The sequence below is a fragment of the Scyliorhinus torazame genome, chromosome 1, assembly GCF_047496885.1.
Source record: "Scyliorhinus torazame isolate Kashiwa2021f chromosome 1, sScyTor2.1, whole genome shotgun sequence".
Taxonomy (NCBI): Eukaryota; Metazoa; Chordata; class Chondrichthyes; order Carcharhiniformes; family Scyliorhinidae; genus Scyliorhinus; species Scyliorhinus torazame.
This window is the reverse complement of record NC_092707.1, coordinates 57,595,245-57,622,854: the sequence shown is the minus strand read 5'-3', so window position 1 is coordinate 57,622,854 and position 27,610 is coordinate 57,595,245. Positions and strand designations below refer to the sequence as shown.

Genomic DNA, 27,610 nt, shown 5'->3' with positions numbered 1-27,610 from the left:
CCCTACACAACTCCACCTCTCTACCTAATTCCTCCTTTAAAATGCTTCTTTAAACCTACCTTTTTGACCAAGGTTTTGATAATCTGGTAATATCTCTTTTTGTGACTCAGTGTCATATTTTATTTTACAATGCTCCTGTGAAGTGCCCTGGGACATCTCATTATGTTAAAGACACTATGTAAGTATACATTGTGGTTGACTAAAACCTTTTCTATTAGAGAACATTAGAAAACCAACAAAGGAAACAGAAAATTAAATCAAAAGTATGGTGACTATAAATATGTTCTAGGTCATCTGGCCCTTTGAGCCTGCTCTGCCATTCGATAAGATCATGTCTGGTCTCCACTCCACTTTGCTACCTGCCCTCCCATAACCCTTGCCTGTCAAAAATCTATATAACTCAGCCTTGAATAAATTCAAAGACCCAGCCTCCACTGGGGAAGGACATTTCACAGACTAAACCATTTTAGAGAAAAATAATCCCCATCTACGTCTGAAAAAGGAGATGTGAATTGACTGCTAGCTCACAATTAGAATTTAATTGCAACCACTCATCCAGCAAAAAAAAAAAGGTATCCTGCATCTGTAAATAACTCTCAGGAATCTTGTGAGATTATGTTGTTTCCATTCAGTCACAAAATGCTTCTAAATTACAACGCAAACTTTAGATATTAAAGCAATTTCACTTACTTCTTCCAGTGTATCAGGAGGTGCAGGTTCAGCTGCTTCCTTGCTTGCTTCACAGCTCTCTGCTTTAGATGCAGGAGTCCTACCATCGGAAGATGTAGAAAATCTGCTCATCTGACTAGACTGATCAACAGGTGTCATGCTGGCCTCTGATGCTGACCTTGAGCTTGGATTCTGTTGAGCGGTTTCAAAAATAGGATCCTCGTCATCTGAATCTGGTAGAGGAGTTGGACTAACATCCTCTAGGCCTGTGCTTGAAGGACGGGACGATGGAGTAGGACCTCGCTGAAGCAAGTGAGTATTTGATCCAGGAAGTGGTAACGGGGAAAGCTGGGAGGAAGATGATGATATGGGACTGGGTTCCATTTTAACATCAACATCAGATTCTTGGTCAAAGAAAGGAAGCTTTGTCCGCTGCTCCTTCAACAACATCTCAATACGGGAGTCTAAACTGTTTGGTTGTGTTGAACTACTTGGCGTTTCAGATGTTAGAGCCTCAGGAGTCGCAACCCTTTCAGGAGATTTGCTAACGGAAACAGGTGTTTTATCATTTGAGACATTACTCTCCAAAGAAACTGTATCTTCTGCCTTCTCCTTTACAGGCACAGTGTCCAAGTTGGAATTATTATGCCCAAAGGTTTCAGTTGGTGGCACAGGCCTTCTGTAATCATGATCTTTGGATGTCTGACCAGGTTGTTGATCCAGAGTTCGAGAATACAGTGGTTGGGCAGAATGCACATTTTGGTATGGAGAAAAGGCTGACTGGTAGCTTATCCCAGATTGGCTTACTGAAGGGTTATGCGAATATGACCCGCTCTCTGAGCGAGCTGACTTGTAAGCATTAACAGGTAGCTCAGTAGCTCTGTACGATCCGGTGTTATGTGAATAATGGTGCCCCAATCTCCTGAAGGAATCTTGATAATTAGATTCAGGTCGTCTGGATTTGTACCCAGATTCTTGCGAGTAAGAATAAGCTGGTGTGCTCTGTCGACTGGAATAGCTGGAATCTTGCGAGTAGGGAGTTCCCATCCTTGGTGTATGTGGCGTGCCTTGGGAGGACTGCGGAGTATACTGGCCATAGGAATTTGGTGTATCCTGGAGACAACTGGAATAAGCAGTATCGTGGGAAAATGGGGTACTACTATTTGGGGTTACAGATGGTCCCATGGATAGGTAATTTTCACCAGCTCTACATTTCAGTGGATCATTCACCTGGGGCAAAGGATTGAAAGGGAAAAAGGACAATAGTTTTAGCCAAAATTAAAATCTATAGACACACACACACATACACACAATCTGATTTTCTGTACTATTCAGTAGTTTTCAAACAGTGAATTCTTAATACTATTTAATGCTGGAACAGAAGTAAGCTTGATTAAATCAACTAATCTTACAACAGAGGGGGGGAAAAAACTCACAAGTATTCATTTATATCCTCCCCCAAATTCAATCTGTAATTAGGATTGTGGCCCTGCTGTGAAATTAGCTGAATCAGTTAATCAGCCTTATCACCATCATGCAGGCTGGTTCCCAGGCCTTGGCTGCAACCAGTTCACAGCTGGCCCTTAGAAGATGCACAGCTTCTTGTATTGGCAGATCTTCTGATGCCCTGTTCTTGTGGGTGGATTGACCTGATGTTCAGTGTGTACCTCAGGTAAACAGGGGCAAAACAAAGCAGATAGATCCAAAGACCCATCTTTTCACCCTGTAGTATGCACTAATGTGCAGCTTTATTGTGACTGGCTTGAAATACTTAAGTTTCCCATTGATTCTTTTCATCATTTCTGCCACATTTGCAGCCCACTGTTGCATGCGCATTGCCTAGGTTTACATTATTTACAGCTGTGCTGCTGGACATTATCATGGACATGAAACAAGCTGAAAGACCCATTCGTTTTTCTCTTCAGCATTTGGCTTCCCCGCTGTCCAATCTCCTCTCTCCAAATTAACCCAGCTGATATTAGAGACTAAAAATGCAGGAAGTCACAAACACAAACTCATGTTTAACCACGACATTGTGTGTGAAAGTATACTTTCAAATGTTTGTTTTGAAACAATATGAACAAAGTGTGCTATGCTGTTTGCCAACTTTGTAATTAGATGGTCAATATATAAATTAGTCCAATAACAATTGCATGACTTAAAAAGGAAATTAATGGGGTGGTGCGAATGGAATTGCAGAACCAAATTTGAACAACTTTTTTCCCCCCAGTATTTTTATATTTGAGCATAACCCAGTCAGAAAGGTAAATTGCAGTTTAAAAAGATCAGCTAAATTCAATTTCTACAAAAATTCCGCAGCATATTTCTTGAAATTGAAACATGAATGATTGCATTATTCAATTTTAAAGAAAAATGTTAAATCATGTTGCTGTATAATAATGCTAAAAGTTAGCTTTATTTAAGGGTGGCACAGTGGCAGTGGTTAGCACTGCTGCCTCACGGCACTGAAGATCCAAGTTCTATCCCAGCCCTGTGTGCAAACTCCACACAGACATTCTCCCCGTGTTTGCGTGGGTCTCACCCCCACAACCCAAGGATGTGCAGCTAAATTGCCCCTTAATTGAAAAAAAAAATAATTGGGTACTTTAAACTAAAAAAAATTTACGCTTGATTTAAAAATAAATTGGCTGGAAAATATATTTTAAAATGCTACTTCAGCTCCCTTTAAAGCAAACCCCCCAGAAATGAATATTTGCTAATTGATATTAAAGATCCAAACTTGTCTATGCACCTCATTACATTCACTGAATAATTAATCCAGCTCGTTAGTTGACAAGTTTGGGCTCGGATTATTCATCTACCTGCCCAAATTATGCAGGTCAATTCTTCAAAAATATTGATTATTGTTTCACAGATTTGTTAATAATAGAAATAAGCACTCAAAACCATCAATGTCAGAAGACTGCCTATTCAATGAACAATTAAGCAGGAAGTGAACTATTCTTTTGATACGTCCCTGAAAATCAAGTCCTTCATAGCAAGAATGAAACTAGTCAACTTCGAAATTGCTCATTTAGATTTTAAATACCTTCCCATCATCTTTGTTTCCTTCCCTTTTTTACTGATACTTGCTGGAGTAGCAGCATCACTTTCTCATTCTAGGGGCGTTTCGTTAAATTTTCAGTGAATACCGAGTATGGACTAAGCTATGTGATCACGGAAGGTATTACAATTAGTCTTCATCGTGTCTCCAATCATATAGACAAAAGAGTTTAATTTTACTGCAGACTTCAGGAACCCAACTTTGGGTCATAAAGGGGTCTCGAGCGTGCACTTGCCAGCAGCAGGCCCGGTTGGTGATTTTACCTCATGCAGTTTCCTAATTGGCCACCTGCAGGCGCATGACACCATTAAAGACAGCGGGCGGTTCCTAGTGCTGCTGGCCCAATCAGTGGGCTAACAGCTCTGACGCCTCAGCAACACCGCCAGAAGAGGTGGACGCAACTGAAACAGACAGAGATCCTGAGGGTGCCTCAAAATGAAGGCATCCTTGGTAAGGTATGTAAAAATTTAAATTTAGGAGGTGAAGAGCATTCGACCCTGCAAGGCAGAAGGGAAACGCCTCCCGGGTGGGGCATTTCAGCCAATATGCTCGCTCTAATATTCCTCTGTGCTGCCGTAGGAAGGCCACCTCCATGAAGTTGGTGGTCATCACATGGTGGAAAGGCCACCCCACCATCAGCAAAATACCAGGAGTCCTGTACTATCACGCAAAATTGGGAACTTGATTTGCAAATCGGCTGTTTGCCTCTGTGGGAAACATTCTCGGCAGCTGAACTGGGGTCGTCGCAACGCTCTTCTCCCATCACCCAATAGCTGGTAAAAAGCAGTTCAGAGAAGGTTTACTAGACTAATATCTGGAATGGGTAGGTTGTCTTATGAGGAAAGGTTGGAGAGGTTAGGTTTGTATCCACTACAATTTAGAAGAGTAAGAGGCAACTTGATCGAAACATTGACAGGGGTATTGGCAGGGTGGATGAGGGAGGATGTTTCCTCTTGTTAGAGAATCTAGAACTAGGGGTCACTGTTAAAAAATAAGGGGGGTCACTCATTTAAAAGGGAGATGTTTTTCTCTCGGAGGGTCGAGTTTTTGGAACTCTTCCTCAAAAGGCAATAGAAGCAGAATCTTTGAATATTAAGGCAGAGCTGAATAAGATTCTTGATTAAGAAGGAGCATTGGGAGTAGACAGGATTGTGGGGTTGAGGTTACAATCAGATCAGCTGTGATCTTATTGAATGGCGGAGCAGGCTCAAGTGGCCTATTCCTGCTCCCAGTTCAGCCACTAATAATTTTCCTACTACCTTCCAAGTAAAACAGATGACCCTCCTACTCTATACCAATCAGACTAAAGCTAGATAAAGCACACACAAACTGAGTCTTTCGGGATTTAAAAAAATGATTTTTTTATCCTTTCATGTGACTTGGACATCGTTGACAAGGCCAGGCCAGAATTTATTTCCCATCCCTTGTGGCGCAGTGGTTAGCACTCCTGTCTCATGGCACCGAGGTCCCTGGTTCAATCCCGGCTCTGGGTCACTGTCCGTGTGGAGTTTGCACATTTTTCCCGTGTTTGCATGGGTTTCGCCCCCACAACACAAAGATGTGCAGGATAGGTGGATTGGCCACGCTAAATTGCCCCTCAATTGGAAAAAATGAATTGGGTACTCTAAATTTATTTTTAAAAATTATTTCCCATCCCTAATGGTCAATAGGTTGCACCGAAACACATTGGAGTTTAAAAGAATGAGAGGTGATCTTATTGAAACATACGAGATCCTGAGGGGACTTGACAGAGTGGATACATAGAGGATGTTTCAACTTGTGGGTGAGAATCGAATTAGGGGACACAGTTTAAGAATAAAGAGATCTCCCTTTTGGATGAAGACAAGGAGAAAATTGTTCTCTCAGAAGGTTGTTAGTCTGTGAAATTATCTTGCCCAGAAAGCAGTAGAAGCTGCATCATTGAATTTATTCAAGGCCTGAGTTAGGCAGATTTTTAATAGACAAGGGAGTCAAGGGTTATGGGCGACAGACAGGAATGTTGATTTGAGACCAGAATCAGATGAGGCTTGATCTTATTGAATGGGTGAGCAGGCTCGAAGGGCTGAATGGCCTTCTTCTGCTCCTATGTTTCTATGCTCCTACTTGCCTTGGAACCGCTGCAGTCCATGTGGTGTATGTACACCCGCAGTGCTTTTAGGGAAGGGTTCCAGGATTTTGACTCAGCTCCAGGGAATGAGCAGTGATAATACAAGTAGTTCCAAGTCAAGATGGTATGGGTCTTGGAGGGAAACTTGCAGGTCACGATGTTCCCTGCTTCTGCTGCCCTTGTCCTTCCAGGTGGTAGAGATAATGAGTTTGGATCATGGTGTTGTAGCTTCAGCAATGTAGGAACAACTATGGTACTGGAAATTCACACCGATTACAAACCTCAAATTTAGGTTGCAATTTAGTAATTAGAAATACATATATATTTGGGAACGGTTGCTTTGTAGATGTGTTAGTAATGAAAGCATGGCTGGAACAGAGCTCTCCTTAAAGGGGCAGTATCACATTTTAGGGACTGCAATTTAAAAATCTCTATGCATGTTGATTGAATCTCTGTTAACTATCTCAAGTTTTTCTTAAAGGCTGTTTAAATATTCTATTAATTGATGCTCTTGCATATTCATAGGCCAAGACAAACACTTCTGTTTTAACTTATACATTATGGGTTTTTTGTTCTAAAATCTCCAAGTAATATTTGAATAATATCACACTTGTATCCTGCTGTTATCTGCACAATATGTCCTATGTTTCTCCATAAGGTTAACACTGGCAAGGTACTAGCAGTAAGCAATCTGCTTGCCTAGAGTTAGTGGGCAACTAAACAGGATTATTATTTGAAAAAAGGAACAAAACAAAATGTTTTAAATTTAATTAAGATGAGGAGATGTGTTACTCTAGAATAGTTAAATGAGACAATTTATTTTGGCCACACACTTTACTGATCTGGCTTTTAAAAAATTACAACAAACACCCACTGGAATATTTTTACCATTACTTGCACTCAAATACTGGTAATACTTTAAAAACAACATTTTGCCTGCACAGGTAAAATACATCTATATCCTAATAATTAGTATCCTGATGGTGTGAATTTACACATTAAACATTCAAAGATCTTTTTAACAAGATTGTTACAAATATTCAACTGTACATTACTGTACAAGGGAAATTCTTTTTAAAAAAAATTTAGTGTACCCAATTCATTTTTTTTTCCCAATTAAAGGGGCAATTTAGCGTGTTCAATCCACTTACCTTGCACATCTTTGGGTTGTGGGGGTGAAACCCACGCAAACACGGGGAGAATGTGCAAACTCAATCCCAGAGCCGGGATCGAACCTGGGACCTCGGCACCGTGAGGCAACAGGGCTAACCCACTGCGCCACCGTGCTTCCCCTGTACAAGGGAAATTAACAGTGCTTGCCTCAGTTGTCCTTAAAAGCAGTTTTCAACAGAACTGCTCTAAGATGAGAAACGTATATTCATATAGTTAATTTTAAATGGTTCATGAAATCGGAATTAAAGCTGCTTGATTGAATTAAACTTGATGCACAAAGGTGACAAAATGCATAATGAAATGAAGTAGCAAACTTACATAGCATACACTGACTGAATTTCTATTGATTTTATTCTAAACACCTTGTTGCACCTTTTCATGTTTCCTAAAGGCCAGCACTCGGACTGAGGTGAAGTTCTATCATTTCCATCCGCTCAACGGTATCAGTATGTACACATGCATGAGACAGACCATGATTATTGGTAGTTTATTAAACTATGGTTATTATAACCAACCTACTCTTTGTCACGTGATATCCAGATATACATCCAATAAGGGGGTGATATTTGACAGCAATCAAGAGTGTCTCTTTCTCCACTTCCCAGCCCTGGGAGTCAATCGTAACACCCCGAGAGCCAATCTGTCTGACGTCAGTAAACTCAACAAATATTACGGTTCAAACCTGGGACCTTTTTGGTCTGCATACCTCAATTAAACCAGGTGTTTATTTAAATCCACACTATTAAAACAAGAACACCCTGCACCTATCGTTTGGATGGTACATGATTATAACTTTGAAACTATAGGAGGCACAAAGACAAGATATTTTATATTTTCACACTAAATAACTTTTCCACTTTAGCAATACTGGGATCATAAGGAACCTTGGATAAAGACTGTGAATTGGAATCACTGACGCTTTAGTCATATATCCCACATCAAAACCTTAAATTGTCTGTGCTTTATTCACAGCTACAACCGCCAATGAAGAGCTGCAAATAGTTTACAGTATAGGATTTTACTTATATTCCATTTTTACAATAATAAACATGTGGGATAAGAGGAAGTGTTATTACCAGAACCTAAAAAAAAATTCACTGAATCACAGAATTGTTATGGCACAGGAGATTTGGCCCATTGTGCCTGCCCTGGCTCTCCAAACGAGCATTTCACTGACTAAAAACAAATAATGAGATTTCGGAGAGGTGTGTGATAGGAGGAGTCAGTTTCTTAGATTTAGACTGCCTCTCATGACCATCCTGGAGTAGCAGCAGTCCAAAATGTTATACCGCTGGTGTAGAAACACAAAACCACTCGGAATCTTTTGTTAATTCTTCAGAGATTGAGTAACATCCATCTAAAACTTCTGATATCGTCAACAATTTCCTCAAGCTACAACATTTCAAATTAATTAAAACGCAACCTAAATGTTACTGTGGCAGAGTGGTGAGCGAACTCATTGCCGGACTAACATGGAGCACACCAGAGTGAGACAGGGTGGCAGCCAGGATACCCCACAGCAGATTTCCATTAACTGGCCACAACAGAAGAACAACAAGTAACTTGAGGTTTTACATCTGGTCATTGGGATCTGCCTATGTAAGGGCGTCCGAAGCAACGTGAAAAGGAAATGATATGTCAGACCTCTGTCTCACACTTCCAAGCAGTTGCTAATATAGTGACATCAAAAAGGGTCTGGCTAACCTTATGCGGTGGTGGCTAGTGTATCCCATAAGACAGATCAAAAGGGCTGGGAAATGTATTAAAATGGTCCCAGAATTTTAAGTCAAAATAAATGTTTTAATAAATAAATACATTTCCAGTAAAGCATCAGCAAAGTATAAGTTGAAGCAACCTGAGGAAACTGAGACATGCTCCAAAATATTGAAGGCCAAGTTGTTTTCAAAAATTGAAACGTATCTTTTTTTACTGTGCTAATGTTATTTAATGGCTCCAAATTTTACAAAGTTGACAGTAAAACGACAATTGAATGGCAGAATATTGCAGTGGCTGTTCGTTGACACCAAGTGAAAAACACTGTTACTTTCACTAATTAGACTTTTGGACAGGTCAAAGCACAAGTGTATTTTTCCCCCTGGTCTTACTCCCTGCAGCTTTGACATTTTTTTTTTAAATCAGAGAGAGACAGTGAATCTCTGTCCAAGCAGGAGACAACTTTATGACAAGGCAGAAATTGGGCTATCATGCAAGCGTCTCACAATTACCACCGTATCCAAACAGCTTTACAGAATGACTAAGATTAGATAATTGTCTCAATTTAATTGACTGTGGAACAAGAGGTATCTTCATGGCAATTTCAATACTATTTAATAATCAGAGGCTGGAGGTGCAATTTACCAAGGCATTATATAGGGTCCACAAAAGGTGTGGACACTGAGATGGGTGATTTTTCTAACACCTCAATGCAACAGCCTACTGGGAATAAGAAACAAAATCACCTTATGGTAAAAAGCTACTGGAGCCTGTTGCTTAAAAATGTTTAAATTTGATTTTATTTACAATTGGCAAGGTTGTTTGCAACTGATAAGAATCTGGCAATTATCCACTTTTAAGAAAGATTATGGAAATCATTTCCAGGGCCTGGATATCTAAATTATTTCAGAACCAACATCCTAAATTGTATAGCTCTTTTAAAATGTAAATGTATAATGCAAGTAGTCATATTCCGATATCCTGCAACATCTCCCTTTGCCAGCTGTCAATCTGCTGTCCCGCTTTAAAGATCTCGACAGCCGCGCAACCTCTGCTAAGCAGCTTTTTAACTGCAAACTCGGCGGGTGCGGAGATTCATACCACCCCACAATACAGTCAGGAGGTCGAATTGCCCACCGGTATTCAAAAGGAAGGGGGAAAGAGTGAATGAAACACATTTGCTCGTTGCACTACTTGTCAATCGAGTGCTACAACATCTTTATATGCAACAAAACCGTCCATACCTGCCCAAATTCGCTGTTTATTATGGGAGAGGCGTCCAAAAAAGCATCGGTACCGACAGGAAGAGTCTGAGGTGTAAAGTAACCACTGACCAGGAGCTCGTAGTACCTCATCCGATGTTCACCTACAGAATGGCAGGAGGATGGTGACTGCGGAGCTTAACAGTAGAAACCCAACCTTAACATTACACAGGTCTCCACAATAACTGGCCGATTGGACACAAGCGCAATCCCCAGTCTGGAATCAACATATTGATCAGAACTACACGTGATTGTGGGATTTTTTTTTTAAAACAACGCGACTTTGGAAACTTAGGCTGAAAGGTAGCAACGCGAATCCCAAAGCTCTCGGCCACTCATTAGCACCTAACACCGGCATTCTCAACACACACAGGTCGAGAGGATTTTTACAAAACGACAGCAGTCCCTCTGCCTGTTTCCTAGCAACATTAAACAAGCTACATTTGTACACGTGACTCAGAAACGGTGTTAGAATGAGTCAATGTTACATATTTACACGACAGTCCTTCAGGATGAAACGAGCATGGCTTTAAATCCTAAAGGGATACACAGTCGGAGTGAACCCAATTGATAAAATAAATAACTTTATTGCACCTTTAGTATCCAGTTCCACATGGATGATGTTTCCCATGACAGAAGTGTTGTGGAGGTGCTGGACTGTGTCCTTGGCTCCCTTCACTGTGGCGAACACCACTTTCGCGATTCCTAGATGCTTCTTGTTCTTGGGGTTATAAAGAATCTCCACTTCTTCCACCTCGCCATACTTCTTACACATGTCCAACAGAAAGCCCTCTCGTATGTTATCGTTCAGCTTTGCAAACGTTACCTGCTTGGGAGGTACGGGTCCCACGTAATGCTCGTCGATCTGTTGGCACCAGGAGCACATTCAAACAAGCTTAACTGGCTATCTCTAGTCAACAAATATTATTTTGGACACTTCAATACTTTTTACGTTTTGTAGATACCAGGTAAATGCTAGAGTAACAATACACTGCTGCTGTCAAGCATTGCTATTAAGGAGTTAGAGTGGGGGAAAGTATTCTGACGTTTCTTCTGTACCTTAAATTTTGGAACAGGTAAATCCAATTCTTTGCTTTTGGTCCACATGCGTCCAAGTCGAGGGTCTCTGACGCTATCAACCGGTGGAACGCCGGAATTCTGCAATGAAAACGCCTGATATTATTTATTTTTAAAGGTGTAAAGAATGTTCAGCAAACTGCCGAGCGTGTTACCCGTGTAACCGGACTGTCAGCTTAAGCAGGAACCACAATGTAACTTTATTCGCTTACAACATTGTAACAATGGCAGCATCCTGTGATAAAGACAACAGACGTGGAATTAATGGCTACACTGCCAAAATATCACTCACATGTTGGCCATCGTAGCGGTAGAGTTTGTGCTGTCCTTTCTTCAACGCCGGGTCAATAATCAACTTATAACTTCGCCAATGGTGACTTTTTCTCTCTGCTGAACTCCCTCCTGCGTGGCTGTGCTCCATCCCATTGATCAAACCTGCAAATGGGGAAAACACAGGGAGATTTTAAGCCAAGCTGACAAATGCCTCAGCACTTGAATTTTTTTCAGCCCTATCTCTCTCTCTCCTCCACGAATAGGTTGCACATTCAATGGGGGGGAATGTTGAGCTCGCTGGACTATTGGGAGAAAAAGAGACCGGGGGAGGGGGGGGAGAAGAGAGAGAGAGGGGGGGGGGGACACTCACTTGAACTCTGTTTCTTGCCATGATCTTCGTGCTGCCTCGGTCTTTCCCCGGGTTTCAGCTCCTTGAACGACATTGCCGTCGATTTTTGTGTAGATTTTTTTGAGAGCGAACGGCGTGATCTGGAAAACAATTACATTTCGTTGATTAGATTACATTGTGCGGCTGCTGCCTCCTTTTTTTTTGCAAGCCAACACATATTGTGTGCCTCTTGCTCAGTGTATGTATCCCACAATCCACCCGCCCAGCCTGTGCGAGGCCACCAGCTAGTCCTCCATTCCCTCCGCCACATTCAAGCCTTTTCACACAGCCCGGCCCGGCCGAGCGCCCCAGCGGCGCCGGAGTCCTTCAACACACCCCACCCCCGGATCGGGCCGGAGCCGCAAGCGCTGGCGGCCTGGGTTTTTTTTTTTGTTTTAAATTTATTTCCTCCTCCTTCCTCCCTTCCCTCTCCCTCTCTCTCTCACTCCTCGGTGGATGTCTGTCGCCTTCGGCTTCACTTACAGCAAAATGTTTGAATCAGGGCTGGGAATCCATGTTAGGTTTACGCAACGTGAAACTGTGTCTCCAAACAAGATGGGTATAGGGTGGTTCAAGTTTGAGGAGTCCAATTGAGCATTAACTTCCATTTCGCCATTGCTGCTTCCCCGCTGATTGTTTGTGTGTGTGTATTTTTTTTTAACTCCCTCCCCCAATAGCTGGGGTTTTTCTCCCGGTCTGTCACACACTCGTTAACCTCCCAGTGCTCAGAATGGTTGGCCGATTTTTTTGGGGGGGCTTGTTTAGAGGTGGTTGGTAACGGCAGCCAATCGGAGAGGGGATTGCATGAGGCTTGTGTGTTTTTTTTCTCTCCGAGCTGAAGTGAAAGCTCCTTGAGGAGAGGTGAGGCTCAGACTGGGCTTTGTGTGTCTGCACTGCAGCGGCGAGCGAGCGAGCAAGCAAGCAAGCAAGCAAGCAACAACAGCGAGGACGGCTCTCCTCTCCCTCTCTCCTTCCTCCCTCTTCCCTCTCCTTTTGTTACCAAATGGAAAGATCTCTCTTCACAGTGGGTTCTCTTTTTTTTAAACATATTAAAAATGGATCTGATTTAGATTCTTTTGACCACATTGGAAGAATTGATGAAGAATTTGGATACACTGATCTCCAATTGCTGAAGCCTGAAGATTATTATTTGTTTTGGGGGGGTATTTTTTATTTCGGAATGAATCTTTGGGTCGAAATTAGGTCACGGCATACCCACGCTGTCTGCAGTTACATTGATTATGAAGAAAATGAAGCAAAAATGAATGTTTCTCTTTCCCCCCCCCCCCTTTCCCATGTGTTCTTTTCATGCAACTGCTGAAGGATGATTTTAAAATACAAATGGATTTTTTGGTAGCAGTATTTTTAAATTTGAAAATGCATTTGTCTGAATTTTTTTTAGGTTCATTTTTTTGCATTTCAAAAGTATGAACGCCAAAATCACACATAGATGATTTTTACTCAAGTATTTGCCTTTATAATTTATCTGAACTCGTTAAGACTTCCAAATTTTACACAAAGGATAGAGGGTTTGCTAATTTTACTGTAGTAGTTGGGCGTTGTCCTTGATAGTGTTAATTCCTGTCAGAATTGTTTATTTAAATTAATGTGTTCGAACCCTTCAATCGAATCGCTCATTACAGTGATTCTGAAACTGAAGATAATTGAGAAATCTATTAAAAGCAATGTCCTGAATTTTCAGTTTTTGACGTCGCTTTTCATTTAGAAGCTGAGTAATTACATAGGTTTCACTTCAGAATGAAACCTGAATATTCTGGTTTGAATCGGAACTGTTTTGCTTTGTGATGGATTCGGCAAGAGGAAATGGCCAAACTTCATATTTCAAAGTGGGCCTTGTGTTTTTTACCCCTCCACCAAATTAAAATTGATTCCCTACCCAGGACTGTCCTTGTTTTTTTTTTTCACGTTCTTTTTGGCATACAAGCTGTTTCAGTTGCAGATGTATTTTTAGAAAAATTATCTCTGTGCTTCGTCTCAAAATATATCACTGGCAGGTGGTGTGCCGACAACAGCCGTAAGTGACATTTTAAACCTGGATTAAAACCAAGGTCTGTACCGCTTTTATTCTGTAAACCGAATCCGGCTAAGTGCCGTGTTTGGAGCATTCCTATTGTGGATAATACACATTTTCAATAATTTAAAATACATTTGGAGTTTTTAATTGCTCCCGTTGAGTTATTCTTCACTGTAAACCGTATTACCTTTTTAATTTCCATTACGTTCCTCGTTTTATGCACTTCGTTTTGTTTACAAGGTAGGTGGATTTAATTCACGTTATAAAATTGCGGGGAGCGTTCAAGAGCCTGGCGTACCAAGTGTCGGTGTAACTTTTTAAAATCTATTTTAATTTCTATACGCTCGTTCGTTAGTGATTTTGTAATAAGTGGCCCATATGAACTGAATTTAGTGTGAAATTAGGGCTGAACCGATTTTTGAAATGGACGATATTCTTCCTGATGGGAATGCTCGTTTTTGCCATTTGACAGAGCTGCAATTCAGGGCAGGCGGATGCAAGCAAACGATTACTTTACTCTAATTGCTGTATATTTAATGCTTGTTGTTCGAGCTGTGGGCGAAATAGTTTCGGATTACTCAAATGGCCCTAAGGCGCAGGGTGTTTTTGCAGAGAGATACTGTACAAGGATATTTGTGCTCAAACAAAATGGAGCTGGTGACTGGGATCATTGAGACGTTGGAGCGAATACGAAGAGAACAAGCTGCTGAATAATTGTAGGCCGCAGTCATGATGCGAATAGTGAAACGTGTTTCTTTAAGAAGGTCGCCATCAGTGAAAGTAAACGCTTGCTCCCAAAAATATTCAGCCAGCGTTTTCCAAAAACACATTGTTCCATTGTTACAGTTGTTGTTTCGGGGAGAGGTGAATCTTTTTTTTTGCTGGAATGGTTGTATCACGAGCGGAACTGACTCATCGAAATTGCTGTTTTCACCGTGTGAAGGGGACTGAAATGAGGCCATTGTTTGGCCCCAGTGTAATCGCTCGGGCAGCTGAATCAATCGGGACGGCAAATTTCACTGCAACGCCGTCCAAAGTTCATTACTGAGCCAAGATTCTGTGGCCGAGTGTCCCAGAAGCTAAAGTACATCCTGGTGCGCATTGTGTAATTGTCAAGTGACTCTCTCTTGCCCAGTCAATTCCAGGAGGCAGTTAGAGGAGTTTAAGTAGTTGGCTGAAATGGGGGTTACCAATGTGAACCCGGGAATTCTGATAGATTAATGCACTTCCTAGGACCCTGACACTCTGGCCACTCGAACAAGATAGTCCCGGTGTTACAAACGCTTCCTATCTGGATCTTTTCATACCAAATTAGTTTTTTTGTTCGAGCGGATGATTAGTTTGTACCCCCTCTTTTTTTTTTAGTTCCTCCTCGCCCCATGCAATGGACACAGGCCAAGAATCCATCCAGAGACTCTGGCAGTTATTCACATGTGATTAGGGCAGTGAGTGTTGATAGGTTAACCGAAGCTAATTATTTTCTCACCAAATATCCACAAGTTTGTTCTTCAGCTTCCGGCATTGGATAATACTCAAGATCAGTTGTTTCATCTTCCTTGGTGAAATCGCTGCTTGAAATTGTTAGGATGACTCCAAAGAACATTTGGCAGGAGTCACATTGACAATTTCCTGAGTTCTGCATATTTTGGGAAAACAAAATCCAGGTGATACTTCTCTTTCCCCTCTGCCGCCCGCCCCCCCAAAAAAAATCTTGGGTATGTTGGAGGCAACGAGGCAGGAAACTGAAATTAACCGAAAGAGAAGCGAGGGTGGAGAGTGTGAAACAGAAATACAGAAAAAAGAGTGAAAGTGAACTATAGTGTGTGAAACTGAAATGTGCCTGCATTTGTTTGTGCGAGACAGAAAGGTGAAAGGAGATGTTTTCACAGATTTGAGCACTGCCAATATCTGTTCTTAGTGGATCTAGACAAGTAGATTTTGGTTGGCCCAAATGGATTTGAGCACCAAATGAGATAGTTGGGTTCAAATGTATTTGTCAAGATTAAAAATCGGCTACAGCAACCTGTGGACAGAGTATTGGACCTCCAGATAGTGTTACTTCCACCGTTGTGTTTGTGCTTGATTTTTTACTCTGCTTCATCCCCATCCCAGGGATGCTGAGACCACTGATATATCCCAGCTGAGATCAATTTACTCAGTATTATGATACAAATGTCATTATGGTTACACAGTCAGCAATGTGCAACTTGCTCCATAGACCAATGAATGAAGGGCACTAGCAGTCATGTATGTTTCATTCCCAATGTCAACTGTTGTGTCTGCTGTGATGTAGTCTTGTGTCAACATGAACTTTCAAAGTGTATGGCATCAGATTTCATATCAGATTCTGCAATCGTTGGTTAAATTTTCCCAGGTTTCATGGATCAATTTTCTATCAACTGAAATGTATAAATAAACATTGTTGTTGAAATGCTTCCCCTAGTGTAGCCTTCTTTTCCTAATTATTTGGCGGTGAATAGTTTCAGAAAGCTGCCCTTCTGACATGCTGGCAACATGGTCAGCTCATGTGGGCTGTACAACCATTACTTTAATGTTACGTTGGCAACGTCAGTGTTGACTTAGCCTTGTGAGGTATTTTTCATTAGATCATATATATGCAGAATATTTCCAACTGCTTCAAATGCTCATGGCAAGGTGTGCATGTTTTGCAGACTGGAAAGGGTGTAGTGACTATAAATGCTTGAAGCTGTTCTTCAATTTCAGTATGTTGGTTTCAAAAATAATGATGCATGTTCCGCATTGGCCTTTTTGATGTGGCTGTTAATTTCTTTGTCTAAATGTAGTTTGAAATTGAGCATACTGCTCAGATATATACACATCGCGATAATATTCCACAATATTTAGCTTTTCTTCATTATCTTGGATCCATTGCAGATTCTATTCGGGTGCATAACTATGTCGGATTTAAGTTGATGACCTAACACACAACACCCAACAAACTGCGAATATACTTTAGATCCTCTTCCGAACAGGTTAGTGTTGCACAGTCAATCGTCACAAAATGTTCACAAATGACATGACCTTAACTTTTAGTTTCTATCTACTGAAGTTGCAAATGGTGATAGCTGTTGGGATTGTATGTACATGTCGCTGTTACAACTTGCTATGTCATCATGCAGCATGCAAAAAAAGGATTGAAATAATTTGCAATCCTGCTTCACACTTGTTTATGCATCCATTATGCATTATGCATCCACTGTCTGTGTGGAGTTTGTACATTCTCCCTGTGTTCGCGTGAGTCTCAACCCCACAACCCAAAGATGTGCAGAGTAGGTCATTGACCACACTAAATTGCCCCTTAATGGGGGGGGATAAAAAGAATTGGGTATTTTGAAAACTATTATGTATCCATTATGTACGGTAGTTTGTCTGACTGAATAATCCATAATCCCCCTCCTTTTGAAAGTGTCCAGTCCTGGCTAAGGTATAATTCTATGGAAACATACAGGCTCTGGTAACTTCTACTGCTGGCCGTTTGTCCAGTGTGAAACTTAATTATCAGGGGATGTTCAACAATAGTCATTGTCTTGTCTGAACAAGAGTCTGATGTTGTTCTTACTCAATGGGAACCCGTGTAGAATTCCAGCTGGAAAGTGAGCAGGAATTCCCCCTTGCCTGACTTTTGAGGCAATTGTGGGCCTCTACTACAGGCCTAGTTCAGATCAAGTGGCTAAGCAAAACCAATGATTAGACTGGGAACATCTTGGTATCTTAAGCTTTTCACTGGAGTAATCTAATCCTGCCATTGGATAGCTATCTTTTAATTCAACTTAGCTTTTGGAAAAAGCAAAACTTCCTACTTGAATTTGAAATGCATCAAGATTATACCATTTTCCCAAGAAGAGCTTCAGACCTGTTTACATAAAAATCACCATAACATTGCAATATAAAGTGACTTTTTCACTGACTTAATTGAACAATTATTAATAACCTCTGGCTCATTAACTTTTCTTTAAAAAGAATTGAAATTTGAACTATCTTTTTGAAGTGAGAAATACCATCAAATGCATTAGAAAATGTTAATGCTAAACAAAATTCTTGATTGAACCATTGCAATTTTTATATGAAGAATGATATTCTAGAATCCCTACAGTGCAGAAGCAGGCCATTCAGACCATCGAATCTGCACTGTCCCTTCAGAAGAACACCCTACCTGGTCCCAATCCTCCACCCTATCCCCGTAACCCCACCAACCTTTGGATACTTGGGGCAATTTAACATGGCCAATCCAAGGTTAGGTTGGATTCCGGGGATAGGGTTGGGGCGTAGGCCTAGGTAGGGTGCTCTTTTAGAGGGTCGGTGCAGACACGATGGGCTGAATGGCATGATCCACCTGACCTGCACATCTTTGGACTGTGGGAGGAAACCAGACCACCTGGAGGAACCCAGATATGGGGAGAAAGTGCAAACTCGACACACACAGTTGCCCAAGATCAGAATCTAGTCCCCGTCCCTGACGCTGTGAGCAGCAATGGTAATCACTGTGCCACCATGCTGCCCTTGATCTAGAAAAGTGCCACGTATTTGTATATATTTTGTGATTGCTTTATTGACTAAATTAAGTAAAGGAGAAATACTTTTTCTGAATAGAATAATGTGTCTTTTAAATAATGAGCTGTTGCTACATAAATATATCTTGAAATTTTTATATACAATTGGCTGGATTTTGCTTAGGAGGCCATCAAACAGCAACTGTCATTAGCTTGTCCCTGCAGCTTTCAGCACTTGAGAAAAATTCTCACCATATTGCAGAAAATATGAACTGACAGTGACACAACAAGGCAACCCAGAGCCTCTGGGATCTGAGTGAAGAAGGCAGTCAAACCAAGCATTTTCCTTATCCAATGAGATATAGGATTTGGAATAAAATAATGGAAGGATTAAGAAGGGTATGAATTCAATGTTGAATCAATCCATGCTTTTTATTGAGCTAGCTGTAGTAATGGTTGGAGTACTAAAATTGTCTAAAGTGCATGGACTAGAAAAAAGGAATACCTTCTATTCCCAGTCATAACCCAATGAAATATCATGTATTTACACAAAATAAAGCTCTGCTTTGATGTTTTCCACAGTTCAATAGCCTGATTTTAAGCCCTTGCATGAAGAATGCTGCTTTGGTAAGTTACTGGCAGAATCTATACAACCATGAAGCTAATTATCAAGGAGCAGAATAATGGAGGAAAGAAACAGATTCAAACAGCAAAGAGGTTAATAATTAGTTGTACAACTTAATTTTTAAAAAAACAAGTGGTCAGTAACATATAAATAAACAAGTACGGTGTAATTGAATTAGGCAAGTGAAGATAATTCTAAGATTTAATCCAAGATATCATATTTCATTTGGTGCATTCTGCTATAAATTTGGCAAAAGTATAATTCTTACCATGGGAATCTAAAAATAATCAAATTCACCATCTTTAAATGGGAACTGAATTACTCTGCATGTCCTGGTCCAATTGTCCTCCGTTTTACCTGAAGACTACACTTGTTCTTCATTACCTAAATGCAATGCCATTGGATATAAACTGGTACGTTTAATTTGTTTAGGCTTCCAATATGGTACAATTCAGACGGTGGGATATGACTTTGATATTCAAATTTATTTTTGTATAGTCTTTTAAAGTAGTTTCAAGTTCTTCAGAACACAGCCAGGTCTGTTCCAATGATGCTTTGTTGGATTTGAAAGCTGAGAAGAACTAAGTGACTGGACCATGTCCAAAATTAAATGCTTTTTAGATGGATGATGCTACCCCCACCCCCTAACATTATTTATAAAAATTAGGGAATTCTCAGATGGCCTCTACGAACATTAACTGCAACGCATGGAACTTGGTACACCCTGGAGACTGTCACAGAAAATTGTAATCCAGGATTGTACAATGAAAATAAGCTTGCGGACATTGCACAACTCATCACTCCTGTGATTAAACTGGAAATATATATGCAGTAGCATGGGCCAAAGCCGAATACCACACCTCCAGTGCCTTTTCGAACACTGGTAATCAAACAAGTTTCTTTTTTAGTTGCTAACCAAAGGGGCAATGAATATAAGAAAACCGAGTTAGAGTTTAAAATAGAGCTGTGGCTGAAGAACATTGGAAGAGTGAATAGAAGAAGGCAAGTGACATGGGTCTGGATTTTGTGGTCAGATGCGAAGCAAGAGCACTTCCTCTGACCTTGAAGAAAACTGCAAGCAAAGGTCTAGCAATCGCAGCAGCAGAAATGTTTTCTTTCCTGGTGGCAGTTCAAATCTGATGCCAAGCAAGGGAATGTCTTGGTCTGCAGCAGCAGTGAAGCCAGAAAGCAGGTAGGTGACCAAACCAATCAAGCAGCAAGTCAAGAAAATCCTTCATTTTAATTCATATTTTCAGATGGCAAAAAAAAAATATGGCTGCATTAAGGTGGAAGCTATAATAAAAATAAAGACTTAAATAAAAAAATATGTTCTAAATGACCATGGTGGGGAAATTATTTCACAAATATAAAATTAGCTTTTCAGGGCTGGCAAGGGTGTTTTGAAGTAATTATGAAGTTAGTGCACCCAGTTACACCTCATTCAGCAGGATTTGAAGGGTCCAAGGTACATCACAGGAGCATTCGAAAACAAAATTTGACACTGATCCACACAAGGAGATGTTAGGTCAAATGGCCAAAAATTTGATCAAAGATGTAGGTTTTAAGGGTTGTCTTAAAGGAGGAGTGGTGAAGGGAGGGAATTCCTGGGCTTAGGCCTTTGACCGCTGAAGGAGCAGCCTTCATTGGGGGAGTGATTGAACCAAGGGCTGCTGAGGAACTGAGTGCACACCTGGGGGTTTGGTGAGGAGGGGGAAGGAGTGTTCCTTTCCTTTTGCTTTTTCACCCTATAGGAATTGGTTCTTATTGTACTGCAGGAAAAGAAACTCTATCTTTGGAAAGCATCTGATAAGTGGTTACGGTCTGATCCAGTCCCAAGGTTTAAAATAGTACAGGAATTTGTGAAAAGATAAAATCCACAGAAGAAAAGAAAATGACTAAAATTATTAAGTAATTAATTAATTAACACACAAGGATGACAGGACAGGTATGTGTGTCATGGCTGCATCATATGGCAGCTCTTGGATAGCAGTTTGATCCAGGGCAAATGCGTCTGCAGTAAGTGTCTGGCTTGAGACGTTTTGGCTCAGAACTATTGATCTGGAGGCTGAGCGGCAGACACTGTGACATATCGGGGTTGGTTAAAGTTAAGAGAACAGAGACCAAGGTATTGTTCAGACAAATTCAAGGAAGAGTAAACAAAGTGTTCTGGCTTAAAGAGTAAATGGCAAAACCAGATTTAAAGTGGGAAAGTAGATTTCCGCGGTCAATCAAAAGTTTGATGTCATTGTAATAGAGTCTGAGAATCAAGAGTTAAAGCAATTGTGAACAGTTTCTACAGCAGTCAAGACAAAGAAATCGTAAAAGGGGTGATGTAAAATATGGATTCACTGTTTAAAAGTGGAGCGAAAGCTTTGATCGAAAGTCATTTGGAAACGTGGACTGGATTTCAGAATGCAAATCGCTAATAGCAAATATTACTGTGAAAGAAGATTGTTAAAGTGAGTTTTTTTGGGGGTAGAGTTTGGAAATTCTCATGTGACATTAATCTGGGTGGATTCTGAGGAGAAATCCACAGTCAACATTCAATCCACAGTCAGAGCCAGTGTGTATATTTGACCACAGACACTTGTGTGCTTAAAAGGAACTTTGTGTTAATTATATCATTGTAGGTTAAGATTGCAATATGTTTTAATCTTAAAATCTGTGTGTTTGTTAAGATAAAGAGGGGGGGGGGAGGTAAAGGAGTATTGCGTAATCCAATTTTTCATGTTTTGATTTCTGTTCCTCCTTATTTACTTTTTTTTTTTAAAAAGTAAAAGTTGCGGTCTTTTGAGCCAGGATTCCATCCTAGGAGCTCCCTGTCCAGTTATAACATCAACTGGGATCGTAACACTAGACACCAAATTAAGAAGCAGAACCCCAAATGTACAAATTGGCATAAAACAAGTAAGATTTGAAAAATTAATGTGTAGTTCAAAGACTGGTGAGTGGCTTCTAGTTTGTGGAACAGTGGCACCAGTACTGGGGAAAGTGATGGCTGCACCGTTGGGACAGTCTACATCCGAAATTTATGGGACTGATGTTTAAGCGAGCCGCAAAACTAGGAAGTTGGAAATTAAACTAAAGTGCGAATGATCAAATTTGGTAATATATGGTAAACCTTATGAGAAATAATAAACAGATCATGACAGGAAGGGACAGAGTACAAACCTGGGCAGTAGGTTGCTGCAGCATGGTGGTTAGCACTGCTGCCTTACAGTGCCAGGGGCCCAGGTACGATTCTGGCCTTGGGTGACTGTGGCGTTTTCACATTCTCCCCGTGCCTGCGAGGGTTTCCTCCGGGTGCTCTGGTCTCCTCCCACAGTCCAAAGATGTGCAGGTTAGGTGGGGTTATGGGGACTGGCGGGGGGGGGGGGGGGGGGGGGGGCTAGGTAGGGTGCTCTTGGTTGGGTCAGCGCAGACTCAATGGGCCTAATGGCCTCCTTCCACACTGCAGGGATTCTATGGAGAGTAAAACAGCAAATAAGGCTATACCTTCCAAAAATAATAAAAGAACAAAACAAAAGGCTCTGTATCTGAATGCATGCTTCATTCGAGGAAAACTGATGGCGATTACAGGGTGACATAGATTTGGATCTAAATAATTTTATTTATTTTTTAATTTAGAGTACTCAATTTTATTTTTTCCACTTAAGGGGCAATTTAGCGTGGTCAATCCGCCTACCCTGCACACTCTTTGGGTAGTGGGAGCGAAACCCGTGCAAACTCCACACGGACAGTGACCCAGAGGCGGGATTGAACCTGGGACCTCGCTGCTGTGAGGCAGCAGTGCTAACCACTGCGCCACCGTCCTGCCCTTGGAGCTGAATATTGAAGGGTACATGACATTTAGGAAGGACAGGAAGCTAGGAAAAGGTGGAGGAGTGGCTCCAGTTATTAATGATGGTAATAGCGCATTAGAAAGAAATAACGAAAGTTCGGGAAACCAGAATGTCAAAGCAGTTTGGGTTGAGATGAGAAGGCAAGAAGGCGTTAATGGGAGTGGTGTACAGGACTCCTAATTGTAACTACATGGTAGGACAGAATATAAAGGAAGAGACCATGGGAGCTGGTCAGGAAGGTACAATTATCATGGGAGATTTTAATCTATATTCTAATGAGCGGTCCCCAGGCGAATCTGTGAGGAAGGATGAAATGGCTCCCATTCTTGATTCATCCCCCTTGGTTGGTCACTACAAATTTAAATTTGAAAAGATCCGTTTCCTCCTGGGTACCTTTTACCAGTCCAAATGTATTTATGTTTTAAAAGGAGCCAATTTAACCAGGCTTTCTAGAGTGAAGTTATTTGTTTTTAACACACAAGTAGAAAAAAATAAAATGCAACACACAGATTAGAAATGAGAAGTGGGTCCAAAAATGGAAGTTAAAAATTATTACTCACAGGAGAGTTTCTGTTGGGATGGTAATAATCCTGCATATCTCGACAGGAAATTATGGTTCAGTTTTTGCATCTCTTCCTTTCAAGTGTCTCTGGCTGAAAAAAGATGCAACATTCCATTCACTCTGGGTTAGTTGATCAAGGGTAATCTACATCAGAATTTTCCAGCAAATGGTTACTTTACAGTCTCAGATAGTTACTGCTTGTATGTCCTTTTCTAAAAATCACACCAAGTTCCATATGTCAGTATGTCATTCTGGGCTCTGACCTGTTGTCATGACAACATATTGACAGATGGGCAACGGTAGTGTAGTTTGTCATGACTAGGGCGCGGTCAATTCCAGCCCCATTGTGCCTGGCCTCGCAACATGGATTGAATCAGGTTTTATTTAACTTACCTGAGGACCTTGGTTGAGCCCAATAAACTACAGTCACCAGGTTTGTAACTTTGCAACACAAGTAACCTTTTATTATGAACAATATTAGAACTAAACAAACAGAAAATGTAACTGACTTTCATATGTAAATTTAACCCACCTTCCTAACTCACCCTACTTTCTAAACACACAAACAACACAGAAGAAAACGGGTGGTGGAGAGGAAAGAAATAATAAAAAAAATAAAAGGATAAGGATCTTTGATGACTTCCAGTTGATGTCTTTCTGAGGTTCAGGCTGTCGTTTTGGTACTTCCTTCTAGGCTTGAGGTGGGTTTCTCTGGCAAGGTTGTCAAAATTCTCTGCAGACACTGCATCATTTATGTTCACAGCAAAGATGTGCCAGGTGCTCACTGCTTTCAGAACAATAGAGCAGTTCTTTCACTTGAGCAAGCAGAAGAGAGAGCATTTTTTTCACTTCCAAGGTCTAAACACTTCTGTTCCGTTCTCTCAGAAAGCATCACACAGGAACCAATCATTGACTGTTGTCAGGCTGAACACTGTCTCTAGCCAACTCACCTGCTGCCAGTTAACCAATTGAACCAACTTCTTCCAAAACTGGTTCCCAAGATCCATCCGGTGCCCAGCAGTTCCGCCTCTTCTCTCCAAAAACAAATCCTGGGAATACAGTGTCCTGACAAGCAGGCTACTTCAACTTTGAGTCTTCGGCTTAAAGGGACATCTCAGTAATGGGTCCGCAGCGCAAAATAATAAAAGAACATCAAAGAAATGGAAACAAAGGAAAGAAACAGAAAGGACTCTTGCATGATAAGGAGTTCAAAGAATGTTTTCGGGATAGTTTGTTGGAACAGCACATTCTGGAGCCAACCAGAGAGCAGGCTACACTAGGCCTGTTATTAACAAAGAACAGTACAGCACAGGAACAGGCCCTCCAAGCCTGCATCTATCACGTGTCCTACCTACACCAACCGCCTGTATCCTCTATAACCCATCTGTTCATGTGCATAGCCAGACAAGTCTTAAAGGTCACTAACATATCTGCCTCAATCACCTCACTTGGCAGTGCATTCCAGACCATCACCACCGTCTGTGGAAAAAACGTCCCCCGCACATCTCCACTGAACCTTTCACCCCTCACCTTGAACTTGTGTCCCCTTGTAATTGTCATTTCTGTCCTGGGAAAAAAGTCTCTCAACTGTTCACCCTATCTATACCCCTAATAATTTTATAAACTTCTTATCAGGTTGCCCCTCAGTCTGTCTCTCTAGGGGGAACAATCCCAGTCTATTCAATCTCTCCTCATAGCTAACACCCTCCATACCAGGCAACATCCTGATAAACTTTTTCTGCACTCCAAAGTCCTTCTGGTAGTGCGGTGACCAGAATTGGACCCAGTATTCCAAATGTGGCCTAACCAACGTTCTATATAATTGTAACATAATTTTCGATCTTTTATACTCGATATCCCGTCCTATGAAGACAAGCATGCCATATGCTTTCTTTACCACCATTTCCACCTGTGCTGCCACGTTTAAGGATCTGTGGACCTGCACGCCCAGATCTCTCTGTGTCTCCTGATGGTTCTGCCATTTCTTTTATAGCTCCCACCTGAATTGGATCTAATAGAATGCATCACCTCGCATTTGTCCAGGTTAAATTCCATCTGCCATTTCTCTGCCCAATTTTGCAACCTATCTATATCCTGTTGTATTCTCTGACAATCTTCATCACTAACCGCAATTCCTGCAATCTTAGTATCATCCGCAAACTTGCTAATCGGACCAGCTACATTTTCTTCCAAGTCATTTATATATATTACAAAGAGCAGAGGTCCCAGTACCGATCCTTGCAGAACACCACTTGTTACAGACCTTCATTCGGAAAAACACCCTTCCACTGCTACCCTCTGTCTCCTATGGCTAAGTCAGTTCTGGATGCATCCAGCTAGTTCACCCCTGATCCCAGGTGATCTAATTGTTTGCACCAGCCTGCTATGAGGGACCGTATCAAATGCTTTACTAAAGTCCATGAAGACAACATCCATATCCACATCAACATTAACATCCACAGCCCTGGACTCTGGACTATTCAACCAAATAGGATTAATTGATAACCTCATAGTGAAGACATTCCTAGGTAGCAGTGATCATAATATGATTTAATTTACTTTCCGTTTGAGGGAAGGAAGAGTGGGTCCAAGATTATATTTTAACTTAAATAAGAGCAATTATGAGGGCATGAAAGCATAGTGAAGAAGAAAATGAGGTTACTGGATAGGTCAATAAAAAGCAATGGTGGACATTTATTGGGATATTTCCGAACACACAGAATAGATAAATTCCAATGAGATAAAAATTCCAAAGGGAGGACCCACTATACATGGTGAATTAGAAAAGTTAAATATAGTGTGCAAAGGGTGGCAGGTCAGATGAATAGGTAGAATATCAAGAAGAGCAAAGATTGACAAAAAGATTAATAAGGAAGGAAAAATTAAGAGTACCAGAGAAAGCAAGCTGGTAATATAAAGACAGGTAGGACAGGATTTAATGCCTGCATTGCGCTTAAACGAGAGCACAGCGAGGCCATTAAATCACGGGAGAGTCCAGAATCGCTAAGCGCCGATCTGTTTGCGATCGAACTGGCCTACTCCCATTGGCAAAATCAGGATCTCATCTGAGTGGCGAGAAACCAATAATCACTGCTTATGCCAACTCATACAATTAATGGGAGGGAGCCCCTATCTAATGGCCTCCTGTGATCTAACCGCCTCCCCAGCAATTGGTTACACTGGCGCTGATTAGTACTGCTATTTAAAAACATGAACCTGATGGAAGGGCTGCTCAAGGGACCTGAGGAGGTGAGTAGCCACCTTCACTCACAGGCAAAGAGCCCAGGGGCACTGGTTATTACCCCAGTGCTCGGCATGGGATGGAGGAGCCCCCCGGGGACTCAGCCTTGGTTGGGGAGGGCTGCCACCAGGCGGGTTGCGGGGCAGGGGAGGTGGCTGCCCATGCTAAACATTGGACCGTGTGGTCCCATTCCAGGGGCAATCCCTGCCCACCACGCATAATTCCCACTGACCGCAGAAGCCTCCAGCTGAAGGCTATTGCTAATATGGTTAGCAATCGTAGTTAAGTGAGCACTTCACACACCCCAAGTGGATTCCCATATGTAGGCATGCCATGTACCATGTGGGAATTATTGCCTAGTATCCCTATCAGACCGTGATACCTGAACACTACAGGAGGCAACACCTAGAACGTAGTGACAACATCCGAACAACCAGGGACTGGGCCCCAGCACCGGGGACATTTCCCTGACCAGAGGATGGGTGTGTGCACCGGGTAGGGGACCAGCACCAGTCCAGGTAACGTAACGTGCAGGTGTCTGGTGTACAGAGTCTGGGGTCTGCTGAGTGCGTGGGCAAGGCATGTTGAGGGCAGAGCAATGGGGAATGGAAGGTCCTGCGGTGGGGAACACCGCTGGTTGTCAGACTCACACCCTCTCAAAATTCCTCACAGATATTACACGTCCAAAGTGTACAGTCCTCGCTGGTCCTTCAAACAGATGATGAGCATAAGAACTAGGATCAGGAGTAGGCCATCTGGCCCTTCGAGCCTGCTCCGCCATTCAATGAGATCATGGCTGATCTTTTGTGGACTCAGCTCTACATTTCCGCCTGTTCACCAGAACCCTTTATTCCTTTATTCTTCAAAAACTATCTAACTCTATCTTAAAAACATTTAATGAAGGAGCCTCAACTGCTTCACTGGGCAGGGAATTCCATAGATTCACAACCCTTTGGGTTAAGAAGTTCCTCCTAAGTTCAGTCCTAATTTCAGCATGTGCCGCAAGAGGCTCCGCCTCAACAATGGGATGGTGTGGAACCTGAGCCATGTCCTCGCGGACGTGGCACC

At 41.6% G+C, this 27,610-nt stretch overlaps 1 protein-coding gene and 1 long non-coding RNA gene across 3 annotated transcripts in view; one reads left to right on the top strand and one right to left on the bottom strand.

The window, feature by feature from the left end:
- setd1ba (SET domain containing 1B, histone lysine methyltransferase a) overlaps positions 1 to 12,434 on the bottom strand; it is a 255,841-nt gene extending 243,407 nt beyond the window's left edge. The window contains exons 1-7 of one of the 2 annotated variants that reach the window (XM_072495222.1): positions 12,210 to 12,434; positions 11,709 to 11,827; positions 11,358 to 11,500; positions 11,048 to 11,146; positions 10,583 to 10,853; positions 9,971 to 10,092; positions 691 to 1,899 (exon numbers count right to left, since the gene is read on the bottom strand). In XM_072495222.1, the coding sequence (XP_072351323.1) occupies positions 691 to 1,899; positions 9,971 to 10,092; positions 10,583 to 10,853; positions 11,048 to 11,146; positions 11,358 to 11,500; positions 11,709 to 11,827; positions 12,210 to 12,334 (2,088 nt within the window). In that variant the 5' untranslated portion in view covers positions 12,335 to 12,434. The remainder of the gene's footprint in view (positions 1 to 690; positions 1,900 to 9,970; positions 10,093 to 10,582; positions 10,854 to 11,047; positions 11,147 to 11,357; positions 11,501 to 11,708; positions 11,828 to 12,209) is intronic. The other variant, XM_072495231.1, reaches the window with a different exon arrangement.
- LOC140408275 (uncharacterized) lies at positions 12,423 to 20,237 on the top strand. The gene is made up of 2 exons (XR_011940076.1): positions 12,423 to 16,754; positions 18,855 to 20,237. It is a non-coding gene; the product is annotated as an uncharacterized lncRNA (long non-coding RNA).
- Positions 20,238 to 27,610: the final 7,373 nt, after the last annotated feature.